General features: G+C 46.9%; 1 protein-coding gene across 4 annotated transcripts; it reads left to right on the top strand.

Annotated features, from left to right (window-relative positions):
- Positions 1 to 243: 243 nt before the first annotated feature.
- On the top strand, positions 244 to 19,816 carry LOC123112223 (prostaglandin reductase-3). Of its 4 annotated transcripts, none has more exons than XR_006455273.1 (18): positions 244 to 542; positions 723 to 896; positions 4,488 to 4,669; positions 5,173 to 5,278; positions 6,206 to 6,282; positions 9,554 to 9,641; positions 10,291 to 10,480; positions 15,178 to 15,304; positions 15,390 to 15,470; positions 15,908 to 16,009; positions 16,148 to 16,243; positions 16,381 to 16,455; positions 16,841 to 16,960; positions 17,496 to 17,624; positions 18,098 to 18,175; positions 18,266 to 18,352; positions 18,578 to 18,664; positions 19,030 to 19,080. XR_006455273.1 is itself a non-coding variant. In XM_044533158.1 (18 exons), the coding sequence occupies exons 1-18, from the start codon at positions 488 to 490 to the stop codon at positions 19,267 to 19,269; spliced, it is 1,905 nt and encodes a 634-aa protein (XP_044389093.1). In that variant the 5' UTR covers positions 244 to 487; the 3' UTR covers positions 19,270 to 19,816. The 4 variants fall into 4 exon arrangements, 2 of the variants coding, with proteins under 2 accessions (XP_044389093.1, XP_044389094.1); XM_044533158.1 differs by lacking the exon at positions 18,266 to 18,352 and adding an exon at positions 19,219 to 19,816 and having other exon boundaries at positions 19,030 to 19,116; XR_006455272.1 differs by lacking the exon at positions 19,030 to 19,080 and having other exon boundaries at positions 18,098 to 18,352; positions 18,578 to 18,631.
- Positions 19,817 to 21,226: the final 1,410 nt, after the last annotated feature.

The raw sequence follows: 21,226 nt of genomic DNA on the forward strand, positions 1-21,226 counted from the left end.
AGCGAAGGAACAATAACTTCGAGGCTCATAGTCTCGCTAAATTCGCTTGTAATTTAGATATAGGGAGGTATATTTGGTTGGATACTCCTCATGACTCAAACCGTGTACCTATGAAAATTGTTTTGAATCAATAAAGCGAGCGAGATTTCTAAAAAAAAATGTCTCAAAAAAAAAAAGGGAACGGATACACCCCCATAAAAAAAAGGAAACGGATACATAGGCGAGCCGTCTCGCGGACGGAACAAACCAAACGGACAAGAGAAGCGGAGCGAGGCATGGCGAGATTAACGAGAGCGAGGGGCCGACTGCGCCGCCGCGGCGCCTCGTTCTCGCCGCCTGTCCCCGTCTCGGCAGCTCCGCCGGCCGGGCGGGTCGCTACTCTAGTACCTCCCCGGTCCCCCGCCCTCGCCCCACTCCGTGCCTTCCTCGCCTTCTCCGCGGCTATTCCCAGACAGAACCTCGTCGGCCTCTACGCCGCGCCGCCGCGATGAAGCTGGAGCCCGGCATGTCGGCCCTAGTCACCGGAGGCGGCTCCGGCATTGGTAAGGAAACACCTCTTTGCCAATGCCAGTCGCGTTCCGTTCTCTGTGGCCGGATTGGGCTTCACACCCTTGCCTATTATGCCTCAAAAGTCACGATTAAATTGATTTTGTGTAGTGGGACAAGAGATTTTGCGAGATACTTATATTGCACGGTCTAACAGTCCTTGTTTGTTCTTCAAGGGAAGGCGCTTTGCATTGCGCTTGCGCACAAGGGTCTATCTGTGACTGTCGTGGATTTCTCTGAAGAACATGGAGAACAAGCTGCGTCGTTAGTTCAAAAGAGAAGGAACCAGATTCATGGAGATTCTAAAGTTCCATCTGCTATATTCATCAAGTGTGATGTCACTGATGCAGGTAAGAGTTTTTTTTTAAAGAGTGGAAGCAGGTAGTGGCAATTAATTGGCTTGCTGTAACATAACTTCTTGATCCAAACTTATAGCTTGGCTATGTTGCTGTAGTGGAAATGGGTTCAGGCTGGCTTTTGCCCAATGTAGTTTGCTAAGGTAACAGTAAACATAACATCACAACTGAAGTCATGAATGGCATTGCACTGGTGAAGCGTAATTAATGTCATTCGACAAATTTTGCAAGCCTAAAAGGCAGTATAGCTCATTATTTGATTGACATAATGTTACAAATAGAACATTTGTTTCAAGCATCACATTTTTTTGGCATACATATGTTCCTGAATAAATTTTTGGCATCACATAATTTTTAAAGATGTCTTAAGCTTTGCTCTAGCCTACGGCATGATTGTAGCTAACATCCTCTTTAGAAAGAGAGAATCACATCGGGTGCTTTTAGTAGTGGCCAACATTCGCCAGATTGATTTCATCCTCTTGAGAAGAGAAGATAGGTGTGCATGTCTAGATTGTAAGGTGATACCTGGAGTGAGTGTTGTACCTTAGCATAAGCTGGTGGTTGTTGACTTCCGCTTTCGGATTCGTGTCCAGCGGGATAAGCGTGCCAAAATCGCTAGAATGAAGTGGTGGAAGCTCAAGGGGGAGGTAGTTCAGGTGTTCAAGGAGAGGGTCATCAAGGATGGCCCTTGGGAGGAAGGAGGGGATGCGGACAATGTGTGGATGAAGATGGCGACTTGCATTCGTAAGGTGGCCTCGGAGGAGTTTGGAGTTTCCAGGGAAAGGAGAAGCGAGGATAATGGTACCTGATGTCCAGAAGGCGATTAAAGAGAAGAAAGATTGTTTCAAATGCCTATACCTAGATAGGAGTGCAGACAACATAGAGAAGTACAAGATGGCGAAGAAGGCCGCAAAGCGAGCTGTCAGTGAAGCAAGGGGTCGGGCGTATGAGGACCTCTACCAACGCTTAGGCACGAAGGAAGGCGAAAGGGACAACTATAAGATGGCCAAGATCTGAGAGAGGAAGGCGAGGGATATTGACCAAGTCAAATGCATCAAGGACGTAGCAGACCAACTCCTGGTGAAGGACGAGGAGATTAAGTATAGATGGCGGGAGTACTTCGACAAGCTGTTCAATGGGGACAATGAGAGTTCTACCCACTGTTCAAGAAGGCGCTATTAGGCGCTCGCCTAGGCGCGCTTAAGCGCTGGGCGTTGGCATAGCGCCTCGCTTTGGCCCTAGGCGCTCAAAAAAGCGGCCGGCGAGGTCCTCCGGCGAGAAATCAGCCTCTCCGGCGAGGAATCAGCTTTCTGAGGTGAGAAATCAGTCTCCCCGGCGAGGATTCGACCTCCCCTGCGAGGATTCATCCTCGCCGACGAGGGATTCAACTGCCCCGACGACAAATCGAGCTTCTCCGGCGAGGGATTGAGCTTCTCCGGCGAGGGATCGAGCTTCTCCGACAAGGGACAGAGGAAGAGGGAGGGAGGCAGCCTCGTGCAACGAGACAGAAAGGACGAGGGGGGGAGGCGGCGTGAGGAGGAAACCTAAATTTCCTATCGACTGCAGCAGACGAGAGCTTTTAATAGGAGGATATGAAGATGGGCCTATGGTTTAGTGGGCTAGCCCAGCCCATCTAGCTTATTTCTTCACGTTACAGTACTAACGCCTAATTGCGCCTAATTTCGCCTAATCACGCCTAAGCTAGAAAAGCGCAAGTAGGTGCCCAAACGCATAATTAGCGCCTAGCGCTTTTTTGAACTTTGGTTCTACCATTGAACTGGATGACGCCTTTGATGAGACCAGCACGCGTTTTGTGCGGCGAATCCAGGAGTCTGGGGTCAAGGAGGCTTTAAAAAGGATGAAAGGAGGCAAGGCGATGGGCCCTGATTGTATTCCCATTGAGATGTGGTAAGGCCTCGGGGACATAGCGATAGTATGGCTAACCAAGCTTTTCAACCTCATTTTTCAGGCAAACAAGATGCCAGAAGAATGGAGACAGAGTATATTAGTACCAATCTTCAAGAACAAGGGGGATGTTGGAGTTGTACTAATTACCGTGGAATTAAGCTGATGAGCCATACAATGAAGCTACGGGAGAGTCATTGAGCACCGCTTAAGAAGAATGACAAGCGTGACCAAAAATCAGTTTGGTTTCATGCGTGGGAGGTCGACCATGGAAGCCATTTTCTTGGTATGACAACTCACGGAGAGATACAGGGAGCAAAAGAAGGACTTCCATATGGTGTTCATTGACCTGGAGAAGGCCTATGATAAGATACCGCGGAATGTCATGTGGTGGGCCTTTGAGAAACACAAAATCCCAGCAAAGTACATTACCCTCATCAAGGACATGTATGATAATGTTGTGACAAGTGTTCAAACAAGTGATGTCGACACTGATGACTTCCCGATTAAGACAGGACTGCATCAAGGGTCAGCTTTGAGCCCTTATCTTTTTGCCTTGGTGATGGATGAGGTCACAAGGGATATACAAGGAGATATCCCTGTATGCTCTTTGCGGATGATGTGGTGCTAGTTGACGATAGTCGGACGGGGATAAATAGGAAGTCAGAGTTATGGAGACAAACCTTGGAATCGAAAGGGTTTAGGCTTAGTAGAACTAAAACCAAGTACATGATGTGTGGTTTCAGTACTACTAGATGTGAGCAGGAGGAGGTTAGCCTTGAGGGCAGGTGGTGCCTTAGAAGGACACCTTTCAAGTTTGGGGTCAATGCTGCAGGAGGATGGGGGTATTGATGGAGATGTGAACCATCGAATCAAGCCGGATGGATGAAGTGGCACCAAGCTTCTGGCATTCTCTATGACAAGAGAGTGCCACAAAAGCTTAAAGGCAAGTTCTAAAGGACGGCGGTTCGACCCGCAATGTTGTATGGCGCTGAGTGTTGGCCGACTAAAAGGCGACATGTTCAACAGTTAGGTGTTGCGGAGATGCGTATGTTGAGATGGATGTGTGGCCACACGAGGAAGGATCGAATCCGGAATGATGATATACGAGATAGAGTTGGGGTAGCACCAATTGAAAAGAAGCTTGTCCAACATAGTCTGAGATGGTTTGGGCATAATCAACGTAGGCCTCCAGGAGCTCGAGTGCATAGCGGACGGTTAAAGCGTGTGGAGAATGTCAAGAGAGGTTGGGGTAGACCGAATTTGACATGGGAGGAGTCCGTTAAGAGAGACCTGAAGGATTGGAGTATCACCAAAGAACTAGCTATGGACAGGGGTGCATGGAAGCTTGCTATCCATGTGCCAGAGCCATGAGTTGATCACGAGATCTTATGGGTTTCACCTCTAGCCTACCCCAACTTGTTTGGGACTAAAGGCTTTGTTGTTGTTGTTACATAATTTTTAAAATATAGATATCTCTTTCTTGTGCTCCCAAGAAACCTCAATTTGCTTTCCAACAGGTCATTTTTATTGTGGTGGATCTTTCATGCGCATTCTATCACTCGCCTTATTTTTTGAAACAAATTACTTGCCTTGCGATTTTAACGATTGACTGAAAGTGTAACTTTCCTTGCCCTCTATGTTGCCATGATCTTATGGTCACACTGATTTTATGTCTAGATGCTCTTCCTGCTGCTTTTGGGAAACATGTAAACTTGTATGGTGGATTAGATGTCTGCATCAACTGTGCTGGATTTGTCAACAAATCCTTAGTTTATGATGATACATCCAATGGAACCAAGACATGGAGACGTGCTGTAAATGTGAACCTTGTTGCTGTTATTGATGGTACTCGCATTGCAGTAAGTCCCCTGCTGACTATTTGAGTAATTTTTTCAAGTTAATTTAGTAACTCAAACTATCTGTAGTAACAGAGTGCTGGTACTGTCCGCCATTTATTAACTTAGGTAGAGCATTATGGAGATGTGTATGGGTTACAATTTCTGTTGATGCGGTTGTTTTGGAGAAAAGAAAGTGTTGGATTTACCTCCCATGTTTTCATTACCGGAGGATGGAAGGCATAAATACCTTTTTTGTCGTCATATTGCATGTCGGGTTTCCTTGAGAGCATGTCGGGTTTCCTTGAGAGCAAGAGACAAGATATAACTTTGAAACAATGAAGATTAAACAATCAGGCTTGCATTATTCATGGAGTTTGAATTCTTCATTAGTGCAATATTTGAAAAGAAATATCATTTGCACGAATGGTTATTTTTTCACTACCTATGGTTCAAAGAGCAAGAGAAATATCACTCTCTATAAATTGCACGTGTACACTACTTATGGTTGGATTTGTTCACTGCAGACTCAAATAATGCGAGCACAGAAGAAGCCTGGTGCCATAATAAATATCGGTTCAGTTGCTGGCTTATTCCCTATGCACTATGAACCCATCTATAGTGGGACAAAAGGTTGATCTCTCTTCGTTGTATTAAGAAATGTACTTAAAATAGCGAATTTGTTTGTAGTGTGTAAGCTGTGATGTGGTGTGGTGATTCTCTTTTTGAAATTTAGTGAAGGTAAATACGTAGGCTGGTATTTGTAGTGACAGCAGGTATACACTCCTAAAAAATAGTAATCAAGGTGCTTAGAGTAATCATGTCGTACTAAAATAAACATGTTATAAACTCCGGTATCAGGTCATCCTTGTAAGATCGATCTTGCTCTTTAGTGCAATTGTTTGAACTTACTTTTTTTGCTGTATGCGTATCTTAGTTTTGTGCCTTCCTTTCTTGAACCAAGGTAACGAGTAAGTAATGATCAAAGTTATCCTTAGAATCTTCATTGGAAATGACCTCCCGAAAAGAAATAAACTTCATTGGGGATGGGCTATCTTACTTTATCTTCCACAACGCTCTACTAAATCCGCTTTGCAGAGCCCTTTTAATCTGCTAAAAAAATCAGTGAACTATGTATATATACTATGTAGAAGTTCATAATCTTTTCAGCCATCTTCATATGCATGTATGAACATGGATGTCTACACTATAAAGTGGACTGCAGAGAGTTGATGTACTCGTTTGCTTCTGTGTTAAAATGTAGCATTCCCTTTTTCAAGTGCAAATTAGCTGCTTTAATATGTGTTTTCTTTCAGAGATTGCTCATTGGTTTAAAAAAGGTGTATGTGTTGTAGGCAGTAGGCAGACTGAAATTGCTTTTGAAGTAAGTTAAACATATCATGTATTAACAGTCAAAACTTGTACATAAGTTCATGTTGGCTATGTAAAGTGCTCCGTGTTGACATCAGCTGCACTATTACTACAAACTAATTATGTTTTCCTTCTATATAATGTATGATCTATTTTTATGCACAATATGACCTCAAACTTCACCTGCAGGTGGTGTGATTATGTTTACAAGATCACTTGCTCCATTAAAACGGCACGGCATTCGTGTCAATGTGATCTGCCCTGAGGTATTAATAATTTGCATGAGGCAAGAGAAATACTTAGCATTGCATCTGTCACATACTCACTTATTGGCTCGCACTATTGTGCTTACATTCAGACTGCCTATTTTTCTGTGCTACAGTTGTGAGCATATTTTTGACCGAGAGTGGTACTGTGCAGTGCATTGTATTTTCCATTACATAAATTTGTGCGGACGGGAAAATTTAGGTTGAATAGCCAGTGTGATTGCTCACTATTTCAATTCTTAAGGTCGTCGGCCAGAGCCATTTTAGGGCCCTTTTTTTTCGAGAAAACACATGAGAGCATGCGTTTCATTTCATTGAAAAGAGAGAGTTGTAGTTACACTCCTCCTAGGAGGCGGATACAACATTCGAATTAATGGACATCCCATGTTTGGCGGGTGATGGCCCTAAGCCCTAAAGCGCCCGTGCTTGCCCAGAGGGAGGCCTCGTCCTTAATCTTCGTTAGCAGGGCGTTCACCGATGGGCGCACACCGTTGAAGACGCAGTCATTGCGGTGCTTCCATATCATCCAGGGGACGAGGAGGGTCATGGTACCTAGGCCCTTGCGCATGGGCATTGGGGCGGATTGATGTGGCGGGGCACACGGGAGCCGTAGCCAGCCCAGTGCCTCGTGCCAGGTCTGCCGGGCGAAGGGGCAAGTGATGATGAGGTGGCGCATGGTCTCAGGTGCCTGGTCGCAGAGGGGGCATCGAGCGGGGTGTTGCAGCCGACGGCGAGCAAGGCGGTCTACAGTCCAGCATCTGTCGAGGCGGGCAAGCCAGTGGAAGAAGCGGACGCGCGGCAGCGCCCGTTTTTCCACGTGAGCTTCCAAGCAGCGCATGTTGTGGATCCAGCGAAGGTGGCTGTGTAGGCAGATTTGGCGGAGTAGGCGCCGCTCGCAATCCACTCCAGATGAGACGATCAGGCTCGGCAGAGGGGGTCGTACCATCGATCATGTGCCAAAGTTGGAGATATTGCCCAATCTCGTGGATGCCGATTGTGCCTTGGATGTCCCGCGCCCATCGGTTGGCCTCCAACCCTTCCGCAACTGTCCTGAGCTTGCGACGGCGTTTGGAGATGCACGCGTATAGGAGTGGAGCAGTCTCACGGATGGACCGTCCGGCGATCCATCAGTCCTCCCAGAAGAGGGAGTCCATTCCATTCCCAAGCTGCATGGTGGTGGAGGCGAAGAAGAATGCGCGCTCCTCGGCTGAGAATTGTAAGTCTAGGCCCGCCTAGGCCTTGGTGGTGTCCGTGCGGCTGAACCAAAGCCACCGTGTGCGCAGCGTGAGGCTGGTGCGCGCGAGGTCGCGGACGCCAAGGCCGCCCCAGGGGGATTGGGCGGGCAACCCGTTGCCAGTTGACGTGGCATGTCCGTCGTTTGCCTCCGCGCGCCCGGCCCAGAGAAAGCCTCGCTGGATCTTCTCGAGCGCCTTGATGGTCTTCTTGGGGGCGCCAGAGTAAGCAGCTGGTGGATAGGGATCACACTGAGGATGCCCTTCACGAATGCGAGGCAGCCTGCCTTGTTCATGAGGTGTGCCTTCCAGCAGGGGAGCATGCGGGCGGTTTTGTTGACGACGGGCTGGAGCTGGGCCGCGGAAGGTCGATGTAGTGTCAGGGTGATGCCCAGGTAGGTAATAGGCAGCTCGACAATGGGGTAGCCCAGCAAGTCGACAACAGGCGCGGCCTCATCTGCGCTGCTGCGGATCAAGGTGGTTGTGCTCTTCGTGAAGTTAACCTGGAGCCCGGAGGCGCGCCCGAATAGCTGCAAGATGCTCTTGACGGCGGTGACATCGCTCGAGGTGGGGCGACAGAAGAGGATCATGTCATCCGCGTAGAGGGAGACCGATGGCATCGGGCGCCGGGGGTGCAGCCGCTGTAGAACACCCAGCTCGGTGGAGCAAACGGCCTAGTATGTCGACCGCGAGCACGAAAAGCTGGGGAGATAGCGGATCGCCTTGGCGAAACCCACATCTGTGCCAAATTGCTGGGCCTGGTTCTCCGTTGACGAGCACCTTGGTGCTTGCCAAGGAGAATAAGATGGCCAGCCAATCTAGGAACCTGGTGCCAAAACCATATTTGCGAAGGCCATCGAACATGAATGGCCATCTGACCGAGTCGAAGCACGTGCCAGGTCCAGCTTCAGTAGTACGCGGGGGGCGCCGAGCTGATGTAGCAGGCGGGCAGACTGGCGGACGAGGATGAAATTGTCGTGTAGGCTGCGTCCTGGGATGAAGGCGTTCTGGCTCATGCTGACGAGGGAGTTGAGCTTGGGCGCAAGGCGTAGCGGCAGAACTTTGGCGAATATCTTGGCGACCAAGTGGATGAGGCTTATGGGCCTGAAGTCACCTAGGGCGTGGGCGTCCGCGCGCTTGGGGAGCAGGGTGAGTAGCACCTGGTTAAGGCAGCTGAAGCCGCAGCCGCGCAACGCATAGAGCTGGCTGCAGACGTCGACGAAGTCCTGTCGGACAATGGGCCAGCAAGCGCGCAAGAATTCGGCCGTGAAGCCGTTAGAGCCAGGGGTTTTGCACGCGGGGAGCCGTTTAACCGCCTGCCAAATCTCCTCGGCCTCAAAGGGGGCATCCAAGTCCTCCAGGCTGGCCGGAGTGATGAGCTCCAAGAGGTCGAGGGCGCAGTCATGTGGCGCCTCCGAGCCCAGGAGCGTGTCAAAGTGCGCGTAGGCCGCGACAGCCATCTCTGAGGGGTCGGTGATCACGTCCTCACCAACAAGGAGGCTATGGATCCTGTTCTTTTGGCGCCGATATGTGCATTGTCGATGGAAGAACGACGTGTTGGCGTCGCCGTCTTTTGAGGGTTCCGAGGCGAGCTCGTTGCCGGGCGATGGTGCGCTCGAGGGAGGCAAGGCCGAGGTATGATGCCTTGATTTGTCGGCGCAGCCAGTCTTCATGAGGGGACAAGACTCGATGCTCCTGCGCAGTATCTAGCCGGAGAAGTTCTCTGGAGACCAGGGCTCTTTTAGAATGACCCATGCACAATTAGAACCTTGTACAATTTTCCGTTCTTTAGCTGAGTTAAATTTGAATGGTACATAGTTCAGTTTTTTAAAAGCAAACAGCATGACTGCGTGGAGCAATTTTATTCACTGTTCCATCTGCGAGAACTAGCTGATGTTAGTGAGTTGATATCCACATTTCTTAGTTGATGACAGATGGAGGATATTTTAGATGCTGCAAGTCATGATAACTTTATATTTGTCATAAACATACTAGCTTATTATTTTATCCTAACAAATATATTGGACTGGTGTATGCAGTTTGTCCAAACAAATATGGGAGAACAAGTAAACCGCGTATTAGTAGATGCGCTTGGTGGGTTTTTGAAGATGGAGGATGTTATTAATGGTACTGTATTTCTCACATAGTTCAGTTATAATCAAAAAATATTTTTTGCCTACATCTGGTGTCTCAGGATTACAGGTTACAGTTAGCCTCAGATAAGTTGAGGCTGGGTGTTTTAATTGATGATGAAAATGAACATGGGTGGTTGTGTTTGTTTTTCCATGTGAAACATGTGCACCCATTAACTGACATGGGTTTAGTTCAAATTTGAACTAAAACCATGTCAGTTATTTCCGAACGGAGGGAGTACTAAACTATGTTCCTAGACTTGTAAAGTATATTGCTTGTGTTCTGAACTGAAAAAAAAATGCAGGTTTAATTGAATGCCAAATAGGTCAAACTCAAAGTATTGAGTTGTTAAATTACATATGTTTTATCTTTTATTATAATCAGTCCCTTGGCTATGCCAACCCTATGTGCCAGGTCGGTACTAGGTACTGTTCTCCTGCCTTCACTACCTTTCTACAAGTGCAGCCCTTAAATTCCTGCCTGAAGTAGCACCGCTGTGCAAGCTTAGAGACCTACTAAACTATTTTGATATCTATGGACCTACTTACATATACGTCTATATCTTTTGCCTATGATAGTATGATGCTCTGTCTTTTTTCTCCATGTTATCTGAAAGGGAAACGATGTCTTCTGTTTGGATTAGGTGCATTTGAGCTTATAGAAGATGAGAGCAAGGCTGGTGCCTGCCTTTGGATATCTAAAAGAAGAGGGATGGTGTACTGGCCAACATCAGAGGAAGAAAAGAAGTATTTGGTGTATGCCACAAAGTCAAAAATGACACTAATAAAGAATAGATTCCCCAGCATCCAGACACCTGAATTCTTCGAGAAGATGTAAGTAATCCTGCTATGTTCTATTCATATTTCTGTAAGGACTTGTCAAATATCCACACAAAGAAATAGCAATGTGTCAGCATTACTCTATTTGTTCTTTTATCCATAACTAAAATGCTTAAAGTCACTGCTCTGATCCCTTAAGTAGGCAGTGAGCAAGCTTTTGTTTGCACTTCTGTGAAAAACTGCAGCTATGCATTGATGGGTATGATTTTATGTAACGTCCTGAATTTTTTGGGAATTCAATTTTTTTAAAGGTAAGGATGTTGCAACATAATCTTATATTATGTTGTACTCCCTCCGTACAGAAATATAAGAGCGTTTAGTTAGCTAAAGTAGTGATCTAAACCCTCTTATATTTCTTTACAGAGGAAGTATTTGTTTTTGGAGTTGCTCAATAATACCAAGTCATTTGAAATTAATTTAGCATATGACAGGAGGAAAGTAATTTCCATAACATCCTGAGTCGATTTAGTCATTCGTGGTATTTTATTTGAGTTCATCTTGTCTATCTTTCTTTCATGGATTTTTTTGGATTTTTTCCAAAGTCATTTTTTCCTCTACTGTTATTTCCAGTGTAGTAAAAAATTATTTTGAAAATCAACTTTATATTATATTGATTTTCTCTCTCTCATTGGTCCTTGGACCCAACACGTTCCTTACCTTGCTTGTTGTGAGTCTATCTCATTCACGTATGTGCCAAAGCGTCTCTCTATTCTCTTGTTTTTTTCTCTTTCTCCCTTTCCCTTCTCCTTTCTATTCTGGACAGCCAGCACAGCAATTAGGCCCAAGACCAAAGGCCTATTCCAGCAAGTGCAGCAGCCGCACAGCCCACCCAGCCAGCTAATCGAGCGAAGCATCTTCCATCTCCCGCACGAATGTACAGAACAGAAACATCCATGGTTGCCGCCTCATCTCCTCCTTGCCCCATCACTTCTAGGCCTCTTCACTCCTTGCTATCAACACAAAAATTATGCCCCATCCAACCACGAATTCATTCAGACTAATTGTTCCATGCATAATTGTCTCAATCCCACGCAAGAAATTGACGCACCAAATGCCAGCCGTTGGCATTCGTTATTTGATCTCCCTCTCCTGGCCATCATTTTCTGAACCACTCGGGTCACTATGTTCCTCTGCCCATACTCTCATTCTCCAATTCTTTTCGCACCACCCACAATCTTCCCTGCAACAGAGCCACATCTACACCGTATTTCCCCTACCGTCGCCGTAGGTGAGCACTCAGGCCCGATTCCTTCCACCAGCCGAACCCCTCACCATATCCCCAGAGCGAAAAATATAGCTTGAGGATGCCCGGCCCTCCCGTGTCGCTCCCGCGAGCGACCGGGAGGCAACCCTAGCCGCCGCCGCCTGTCCCCCCCAATCCCCCGCCTCCTCCCTTGTTGTCGCCGGAGGGCGCAGCCGGGCAAAGCCCGTGCAGCGCCGGCGGCGGCCGGGCCCCCCCTCCTCCCTGCTTGGTGGTGGCCGACGCGGGACGGCGCCGTCGGGCGGTGGCGCGTCGCTACTCGTGGGGCGCGGCGGCGTGGTGCTGGAGTCTCGCCGCAGTCGCGGCTGGCCTCGGCGTCTGCGCGGATGGCTGTGTGGCGGTGGTGCACGCCCGTACTGGTGGCGGCTGTGCAGCGGGATCCCGATCTGGTTGTGGGCGGCGTGGCCACGATGCGGGCTGCAGGCGACGCGGGAGCCAGAGTCGTGCTTCTTGGTGCGGTTGCTCGGAAGATGGATGGCCTGGTGGCCGCCGGTGGTTCCTCCGGTCGCTCCTGGAGATCCCCTTGTGTCTCCATGTAGGTGGGATGGCTGTTGCGAGGCTGCGGGGCGGGTGGCGGCGTGCTCGTCCTGGATCTGGCGCCGGGATCCGGGCGGGCGGCGCGGGTTGGGCAGCAGCCTGGCATGGTTGTTGCTCCGGCCGTGGGCGGCGGCGCGGGGAGGTCCGGCGCATGGATGGTGAGCTCCTGGTGGTGCGGCCACTACACGGTGGCTCGGCGGCTCTGCTCGCGGCGACGGCCGGCTTCTTCTCCGGCGTCGGCTCGTCTGCGGGCGGACCGTTTCGACCTTCACTTCATCTCCTCGTCGTCCGGGCACTACTCCCATCAAAGGGTTGGTCCTCTCCCAGCCGCAGTCCACCGCTCGTCTCATGCCCGGTGCTGCAGGACCGAGCTCGTCTCGCACACGGTGCAGCAGGACCGAGCTCGTCTCGCGCACGGTGCAGCAGGACTGACCTCGTCCCCCTCTTGGTGCTGCAGGACCGAGCTCGTCTCGCGCTCGGGGAAGCAGGCCGGCCTATTGGGTCTCGACGCTGGGGTCGCCCAGGGGTGCGAAAGGTGGGACCTTTCCGCTCGTCTCTTTCGTTGGGGTGCGGCGGGTCTCGGGTGAGGTGGTGTCAAGGTCTTGGATGCCGGGGCGGCGGCCCTGGTGGTGGTCGCGTGGTGCTCTTGGGCAGAGCCCGTGCCTTGGTGTTGCCCGGTCCTCTTGGCTGTGTGGGCGGCGTGGTTGCCAGGGTGTGGCGTTCGGTGGCGGTGAGTGTTGGCCAAGGTGAAAACATGTTCTATCTTCGGACGGACCGGCGGCGGCGAAGATCGTTCCCTTCTTGAAGGCGTCATCGCGGCTCTCATTGCCTGTCATGCGGCTCCAGGGGAAACTCTGATCCTTGGATCGGGTGGTGGCGGCGCTCCGGTGCCGTTCCCTTCCTGCACATGGTTTGTCATATGTAGCTTCATCTCTTCATGGTGGTAGTGCTAGGGGTGGTGTTGCTGCGCTCAGCGCCTATGTATCTTGCCCTGGGTGGTTGCGTGTGTTGTGGTGGCGGGTGTTTGTACTGGGTGCTTGATGGTCGGTGCTTTATATATAAAGCGGGGCGAAAGCCTTTTTCGGTATAGAGGAGGCCCAGACAAACACAGTGACGCGAGTGGTTCGGAAAATGATGGCTGGGAGAGGGAGATCAAGTGACGAATGCCAACGGCTGGCATTCGGTGCGTTAGTTTCTTGCGTGATATTAAGACCATTATGCGTGGAATAATTAGTCTAAATGAATTTGTGGTTGGATGGGGCATAATTTTTGTGTTGATGGCCAAGGAGTAAAGAGGCCTAGAAGTGATGGGGCAAAGAGGAGATGAGGCGGCAGCCATGGACGTTTCTGTTCTCTCCGTGCGTGCGGGAGGTGGAAGATGCTTCGCTCGGTCAGCTGGCCGGGTGGGCTGTGCGGCTGCTGCACCTCGCTGGAATGGGCCTTGGGCCTAATTGCTGCGCTGGCTGTCCAGAACAGAAAGAGAAAGGAAGAAAGAGAAAAAACAAGAGAATAGAGAGACGCTTTGGCACATTCGTGAATGAGATAGACTGACAACAAGCAAGGTATCGAACATGTTGGGTCCAAGGACCAATGAGAGAGAAAAAATCAATATAATATAATATTGATTTTCAGAATAAATTTTTACTAACAACAACAAAGCCTTTAGTCCCAAACAAGTTGGGGTAAAACCCATAAGATCTTGCAACCAACTCATGCTTCTGGCACATGGATAGCAAGCTTCCACTCACCCCTGTCCGTGGCTAGTTCTGTGATACTCACTACACTGGAAATAACAGTAGAGGAAAAAAACCAAATGACTTTGGAAAAAAAAAGAAAAATCCATGAAAGAAAGATAGACAAGATGAACTCAAATAAAATACTACGAATGACTAAATCAACTCAGGATATTATGGAAATTATTTTCCTCCAAATGACTTGATATTAATTTGAGCAACTCCAAAAACAAATACAATCTAATATAGATTATGTTGCAACATCCTTAGCTTTTTTGTTTAAAAAAAAAATTGAACTCCCAAGAAAAATTCAGGATGTTTCATTTTATCAGATGTGCTGTTTCTTTACTGAATAATTTATCGTCCATTTTGCATCTTTAAAAAAGCTTCACTTAATAACATGCTTAACATCTGTAGTGGAATATGTGAGTCCATTTCTTGGACATGATATGCATGCCAATTTCTGAAATCTTTATTATGCATCGCCTCCTACAGCTCCAAATTGTTAGTTGTATAATGCTTTACATTTAGCTGTGTAATATGCCCGTTTTAGAAGGGGGTTCTGTATATTTACCACACATTTAAGTGCATGAACTTGGCTTATGGCCTCATAGAAATACAAGTTGCATATTTTCTTACATGGTAGAGCCAAGAGGTCTTCAGTTCAAGACCTGGCTTGGAGGACATTGATCAGGGGAAGAGAGAAGAAACTGAAACCAATCTGGATGAGAGGAGAGCACGAGTTGTGCGTGCAGAAAAAAAATTCCAGATCTGATGTCATGTAAAGTTGCATGTACTGGCCAGTTCACCCAAAACCGCAAGTTAATGGAGAAAGGTGGACAATGCACTTCATGTGGTCTTGTGTGCAGAATTAATTGATTGCACTTCAACATTTGCCTTCCGAACTTCGGTTGGTGGATTTCTTCACGAAAGCTCAGTCTAGAGCACACCACTTCTACCTCTCCAAACACAATGTCCTCAATCCACCACCAGTTTTGTGTGTGTGTGTGTGTGGGGGGGGGGGGGGGGAGGATTAGAGTAGCATGTCTCCTTTTACATGTGTAATATCCCCTGCCAGTTCTTGCCATTGAATGTTTTTATGGATATTGAAAATTGTGTCTACTACTAATAGTGTCTGTCTTTTCATGATGGTTCTGTAGAACGGTTCACACGCTCAGCCATAATTTCCGCAATGCTACAAGAATTGATCGTGTGCGGCTGAGATTGCCCATGGAACCACATAGTGCTCTTATTAAAATAATATACGCTGGTGTAAATGCTAGTGACGTAAGTCCTTTCATTTATGTTCTCAATTGCTTCTATTTTGATTTACTATTTCCGAACTGTCAGAAATGTTAATGACTTGTTTCAGGTGAACTTCACTTCTGGCCGTTATTTCAGTGGTAATGCTAAAGAAGCTTCTGCACACCTTCCATTTGATGCTGGTTTTGAGGTAACTGATGGTCTCATATGTCCATTTTGAACTTAAAAGCATTTTCAATGTAGGAAGATGTTCTGTGAAAAAAAGTAAACCATTCTTATCATTTTCCCCGAGTGCTGTAATGACTCTGATAGTTTAATTGTGGCGGCATGAAAAGAACTTTCTAAGACAGCCGAGTTATCAGCCTGTTGCTATGACATCCAACTGCATGATGGCACAAACTATGGCTGACCCCGAAGGGCAAGGATAACATGCTCACTCTTGCTCGGCTAGGTGGGAAACAGTTACTCCTGGTGTAGAGTAAACCGAGAACATTGGCATGCCTATGCGACATGCCTCCATCAAACCAGCTTGCACCTCTAATGATTTGAGATGGTGTTCCTGCATTAGTCCTTTCATTCTTACAGGAGAATTTAATGTATCTTATCTATAAAAACCAATATATGCAGGCTGTGGGAATTGTTGCTTCTGTTGGAGATGCGGTGAGACATATCAAAGTTGGCACTGCTGTGGCCCTTATGACCTTTGGGAGCTATGCCGAATTTACAGTGGTACTGCAGTCTATGTATTTTTGTTACAGAAGAAATTACCACCTAATCTGCGCCCTCTTTTGAATGAAAACATTTCTGACCTTTTGAATTTTTCTTTTGCATATACTTACCTCTGTCTTCAAATTTTCCTGCTAAAAGGTTCCAGCCAAACATCTTCTTCTGGTGCCAAGACCAGACCCCGAAGTAGTTGCTATGCTAACATCAGGACTGACTGCTTCAATTTCTCTTGAAAAGGTTATCTTGCTATGCAGTTACCACTTCTGTCATACACCTGTGTTATTAGCTCTTATTTGATCACCAGAACTTAAGTTCACTTCTGGAATATAACTTCCCTCCTGGTCTGGTCTGGGTTATTTTCTGTTTCCCTTTAGTCAGGTCAAATGACATCCGGACAAGTTGTTTTAGTTACAGCTGCTGCTGGTGGAACAGGACAGTTTGCTGTTCAGGTCAGTTGATGGCATTTTTTATTTTATGCCATCGTTGTACTTTATTTTGGTTGAGGCAATACTCAGTTCCTCGACTACTTCATAGTTATCTAGGCGTTAAAACAGGATAGTAATGTTTTATCCACATTTCCCTTTCAGAACTTGCACAAGATAACTATTTCATACACTTGGAAAACATATAGTTTCTTTCATGATTAGCTAGCACTGCCACTGGAGCATGTTTTGGCCCCTTGCATGTACTTTTCTTGCATTGAATACGATGTTTCTAGGACATGGGCAAGTCATCATCTGTGTTTATTTTAATTTTTTTTGCTCTATGTGCTATATGTTTTGTTACTCTGATCCATGTCTGTATGTTCTGATATTTTCTCCGTCACTTCACTAGCTCGCCAAACTAGCTGGCAACAAGGTTATTGCCACATGTGGTGGCGGGAATAAAGCTGCACTTCTGGCTTCATTAGGGGTTGATCGAGTCATCAACTACCAACATGAAAAGATAAAAGATGTATGCCTTCTTCCAGCTTTAGTTTTCATACTTCTACCGCTTTGCATGCAAATGATGCAATTTTGCTGTCATGTGTGGTTGTGTGTTGTGCTCATGATTGGTAGCATCTTCTTTTTGTATCTTTGTACTTTGACAGTATGTTCAAAATATATTGTCTAGTTCATTATATCCTCCTATTGCGAGGCTGTGTCCTACCTCTACTTATAATGCAGAATGTGTGTTGGGAATGCTTGAATTACATGTATGATCTAATGTCTCTCTGGAGAATGTTTACTACTCCCTCAGCACTGAAATATATGTCGCCGGAGAAGTTGAACTACAGTTGCTTCAACGACATATATTTCAGTACAGAGGGAGTATAATAGTAGTGTCTCCAAAATGATTAGTTTGAACTTACTCCCTCTGTAAACAAATATACGACGTTTTAGGTCATAATTATAATTTACTACACTAATCCCTTATTTATTCTTCTCGATAATTTTAGTAATTGTTTCCTGACTAAAAAAATTAGGAACTAATGAGTGTTTCGTTCCAGGTTCTGAAAAAGGAGTTTCCAAGAGGTGCAGATATAGTATATGAATCTGTAGGCGCTGAAATGTTTGACTTGTGTTTGAATGCACTTGCTGTCCGTGGACGCCTCATTGTAATTGGTATGATCTCTCAGGTATGTATATTTTTGACATTCTCTAAACCTGCAGTTACCTATTTAACACTCTGAATGCCAACTTCAGAGGGGGAAATGGGTTATGTTTAATTTGTTCCATGCTTCACCAAAGAGAATATTTGCCTACCCAAACTTTTTTGGGACTAAAAGGCTTTGTTGTTGTTGTTGTTCTTGTTCACCTAAGAGAATATTTCATAGATTTTATGACAAATGAGCAGTTGAGGAGCTGGTTTGCGCAAACTCATTAGTGAAGTAGCTGAAGCGCCGCAGCAAACTGAATGTTGAAATCAATCCATTATGCATGTGCATTAATAGTTGGGAACTTGTTGGTCTATTATGATTATGTTGATACATACCTGGTATAACGTTGTGAATTATCCATTTTCTCCTTATACTTAGGTTTGATAGGAACTTGCAGTTTGTCCTTGTACTGTATTGATACTTGTGTGCTGAAGAATAACTGATGTTTTCAGTATCAAGGAAAGGATGGATGGATGCCACGGAATTACTATGGATTGTGTGAGAAGATTCTTGGAAAGAGCCAAACTGTGGTATGTGTATGCTGTAGAACACAGGAACTTCTCAGTTTGCATGCACTGCAATATATTTGCTGCTTAATAATTTGGTCATGAGGGAATCAGGCAAGTGCAATCTTACTGAAGTTAAAGCTGAATGAACCACAACACTGGTAAAAATATTGTTTTCCACTGGACACATTTGATTCGAAGGTAACATGAGTTCGTTTGTTCCTTTCTGGTTAGCACAGCAACTGATGCAGCCACCTTATTCAACTTTCTGTGACTATACCACTCCCACCTGCTCAAAGTTACATGTGTAGTCACAAACTAGATGGGGCAGACATCGAGTCATACATATAGAAATCTGCATCCAACATATAGTTCTCGTGTAGTGTACTCAAAACTATGAGCTCTCAATTTCCTTTACGATTTCAGGCTGGATTTTTCCTGATTCAGTATGCCGACCTATGGCAAAAACACCTTGACAAGCTTTTTGACCTGCATGCGTCTGGAACGTTGAAGGTATGTGTTCTCTGTTTGTGACGACAGTCCGCCAAATGTCAGTAACCACACAGATATCTCTCGGTTTGTACATAATTCAAGTAGGGCCTGCATATGGTAACAGGGCAGAAACCTCTGCAAGCCACGCAAAGCAGAGCCTGTTAAATAAATACATTTCGCAGTAATATACTAGTATTATGTTAAGCAATGAAAAAGGTGCATACGCAGCGTTGCAATATCTCCACGTTGCCTACTATTAACCAGAATGCTGATGCTTCTTACTTTCCAGTTGTTAACTGAATTAATATTAGGCGTTGCCCCTCCATTTTCACTACTCTTGTTTTTCTCTCGTTCTAACTTAGTTTGCTGCTCACGGCATGCAACAGGTTTCCCTTGACCCCAAGAAATTCGTAGGCGTTGCTTCTGTGGCCGACGCAGTAGAACATCTCCATTCTGGCAGGAGCGTTGGCAAGGTACCGCCGTTGCCATAATATAAACCCATAACAACAGGAATGCCTTTCTTGGCAGTTGTATTTCACCTTACATTTTGTCTTCTTAATTTGGGACCTGTTCAGGTGGTTGTCTGCATGGATCCAGCATACAGTCAGACCCTTGCTAAGCTATAGTCTACACATGTATGAGCTGCAACATCAAGATCTCAGAGTATGCTACATGCAGAAACTGCAGAGTAATCTGCGGTAAATGTGTAGGTTACAAGTCTTGAGGTTCTTCCAACTATTTTTCATGTCTATCTGGCGAACCATACGGGTTTTTTTTTTTTGAAAGGTGCTACTATATTTCTCAGCGCCAGGGTGCTGTTATATATGAGCATGTTTGTTCGTAGCATATAGCAAGATGTGAATAAAAAAAGAGCAATCAAGTTTAGATCGGCTACATACTAGTCCGGGCGATCATATTCTATTTGAATAAAGTGTTCTGTTCGATGGTGTAATGTTGGCAACTTGGCATGCATGTTTCTCCATGATAGCTAGCACGTGGAGAGCTTAATAAAATAATTTTCTGTGGGAAACTAGGAATATTTCCTGACTATGTGGACACAAAGATACACGTGGCATCTTAGCCCTGACATCTGATGTTTTAAAACGAAATGTTCTTTTGTACAGTTCACAAAATGCTATGTCTTTTTTAGCGTCTGAGAGCAAGTACAATATGGTAATGTAAGCTATAATGATTTAAATATAATATTTATACTAAGTTGGAAAAGAGAGAAGAGAAGCAGGCAGCATGAGCTTAAAAAAAATTTGTGAGAGAAGCGGGTGGGCCAAACAATGATAATAAGTTAGCTTTTATGTTAGTTATAGATGATATGACGACAGCAGTTGGCTCTACTAAGAGCATCTCCAACAGCCGCGCTAAATGAGCATCGCGCCACAAATTTGCCCTTTTTAGCGTGCGTGCAATCGGTAGAGGGGCTCCAGCGGACGCGCAATAAGCGCGCACGGGGCATATAGAGTTGGGCGCGCAGTCCGAATCGTCATTGCGCGCTGTGTATTTGGTGCGCCTTGCTTTTGTGCGCGGCACACTCGAGCGCTCGCGCCACACTCTCTCCGCCGCGCCACCTTCGCCTCGCACGTGCCGCCGCCGGCGAATTGTGACCCGATGGACGCCCGCGCCGGCACCCTCCTCACCACTTCCTACAGCCGCCGCCGCCGGCGCAAACCCTAGCGCGGGGAGTTTTGGCTTCGCCGCCGCTGGCGAATTGTGACCCGATGGACGCCCGCGCCGGCACCCCCCTCACCCCTTCCTACAGCCGCCGCCGGCGGCGCAAACCCTAGCGCGGGGAGCTTTGGCTTCGCCCCCGCCAGAGTTCCTCCGAGCACCAGCATCGCGCGCGGCCTCTTCATGCCATCGCGGATGACCTCGGTGGCGGGTGGCGTCGTGCCGGCGCCCGCCGTACCACGTGCCCCCCTCTCGAAGCTCCCAAATGCGGCGCGACCGAAGAAGGGTAAGGTTTCCACGAAGAAGAACAAGGCGGCGGACGGCTCCGGCTCCTCCAAGCAGTCGAGGAAGAAGCTTGCAGGGCGTACGACGGGCGCGGCGGCTACCGAAGCGCCGGCGAGCTCACTTGTTGAGCCGGTGGCCGACGCGCACAATGTGTTTGTGGAAATGCCCAAAAGGTATAACATTTCGCCAACTTTTTTGTTGTTGTTATTTTTTGAATGCATACATATAGATAGCTTATTTGCATTGTTTTATATACTTTGTAGTGTCAACAATGATGCATACATGTCAACTATGGGTGTTGGCTCCAACAATTCACATTAGTCTCAAACCAATGACATACATTTCAAAAACCATGAGTTCAAGGTGGATGAGGATGGTGAGGGCATTGTCGACGCACCGAAAGGAAGAGGAGGCAACTACACCAACAACGAAGACGTCTTGCTATGCAAAACTTGGTTGGACGTGTCGAGGGATCCATCCGTTGGAGGTGATCAAAGTAGAGATGCTTATTGGCTTTGTATGAGAGAACACTTTGATCTACGTAACGTGAGTGGAATTGACCGCTCCGATCGACCTCTGCGCTCCCGGTGGTCGACAATCAACAAGGATTGTCAACAA

The sequence above is a fragment of the Triticum aestivum genome, chromosome 5B, assembly GCF_018294505.1.
Source record: "Triticum aestivum cultivar Chinese Spring chromosome 5B, IWGSC CS RefSeq v2.1, whole genome shotgun sequence".
In the NCBI taxonomy this organism is placed as follows: domain Eukaryota; kingdom Viridiplantae; phylum Streptophyta; class Magnoliopsida; order Poales; family Poaceae; genus Triticum; species Triticum aestivum.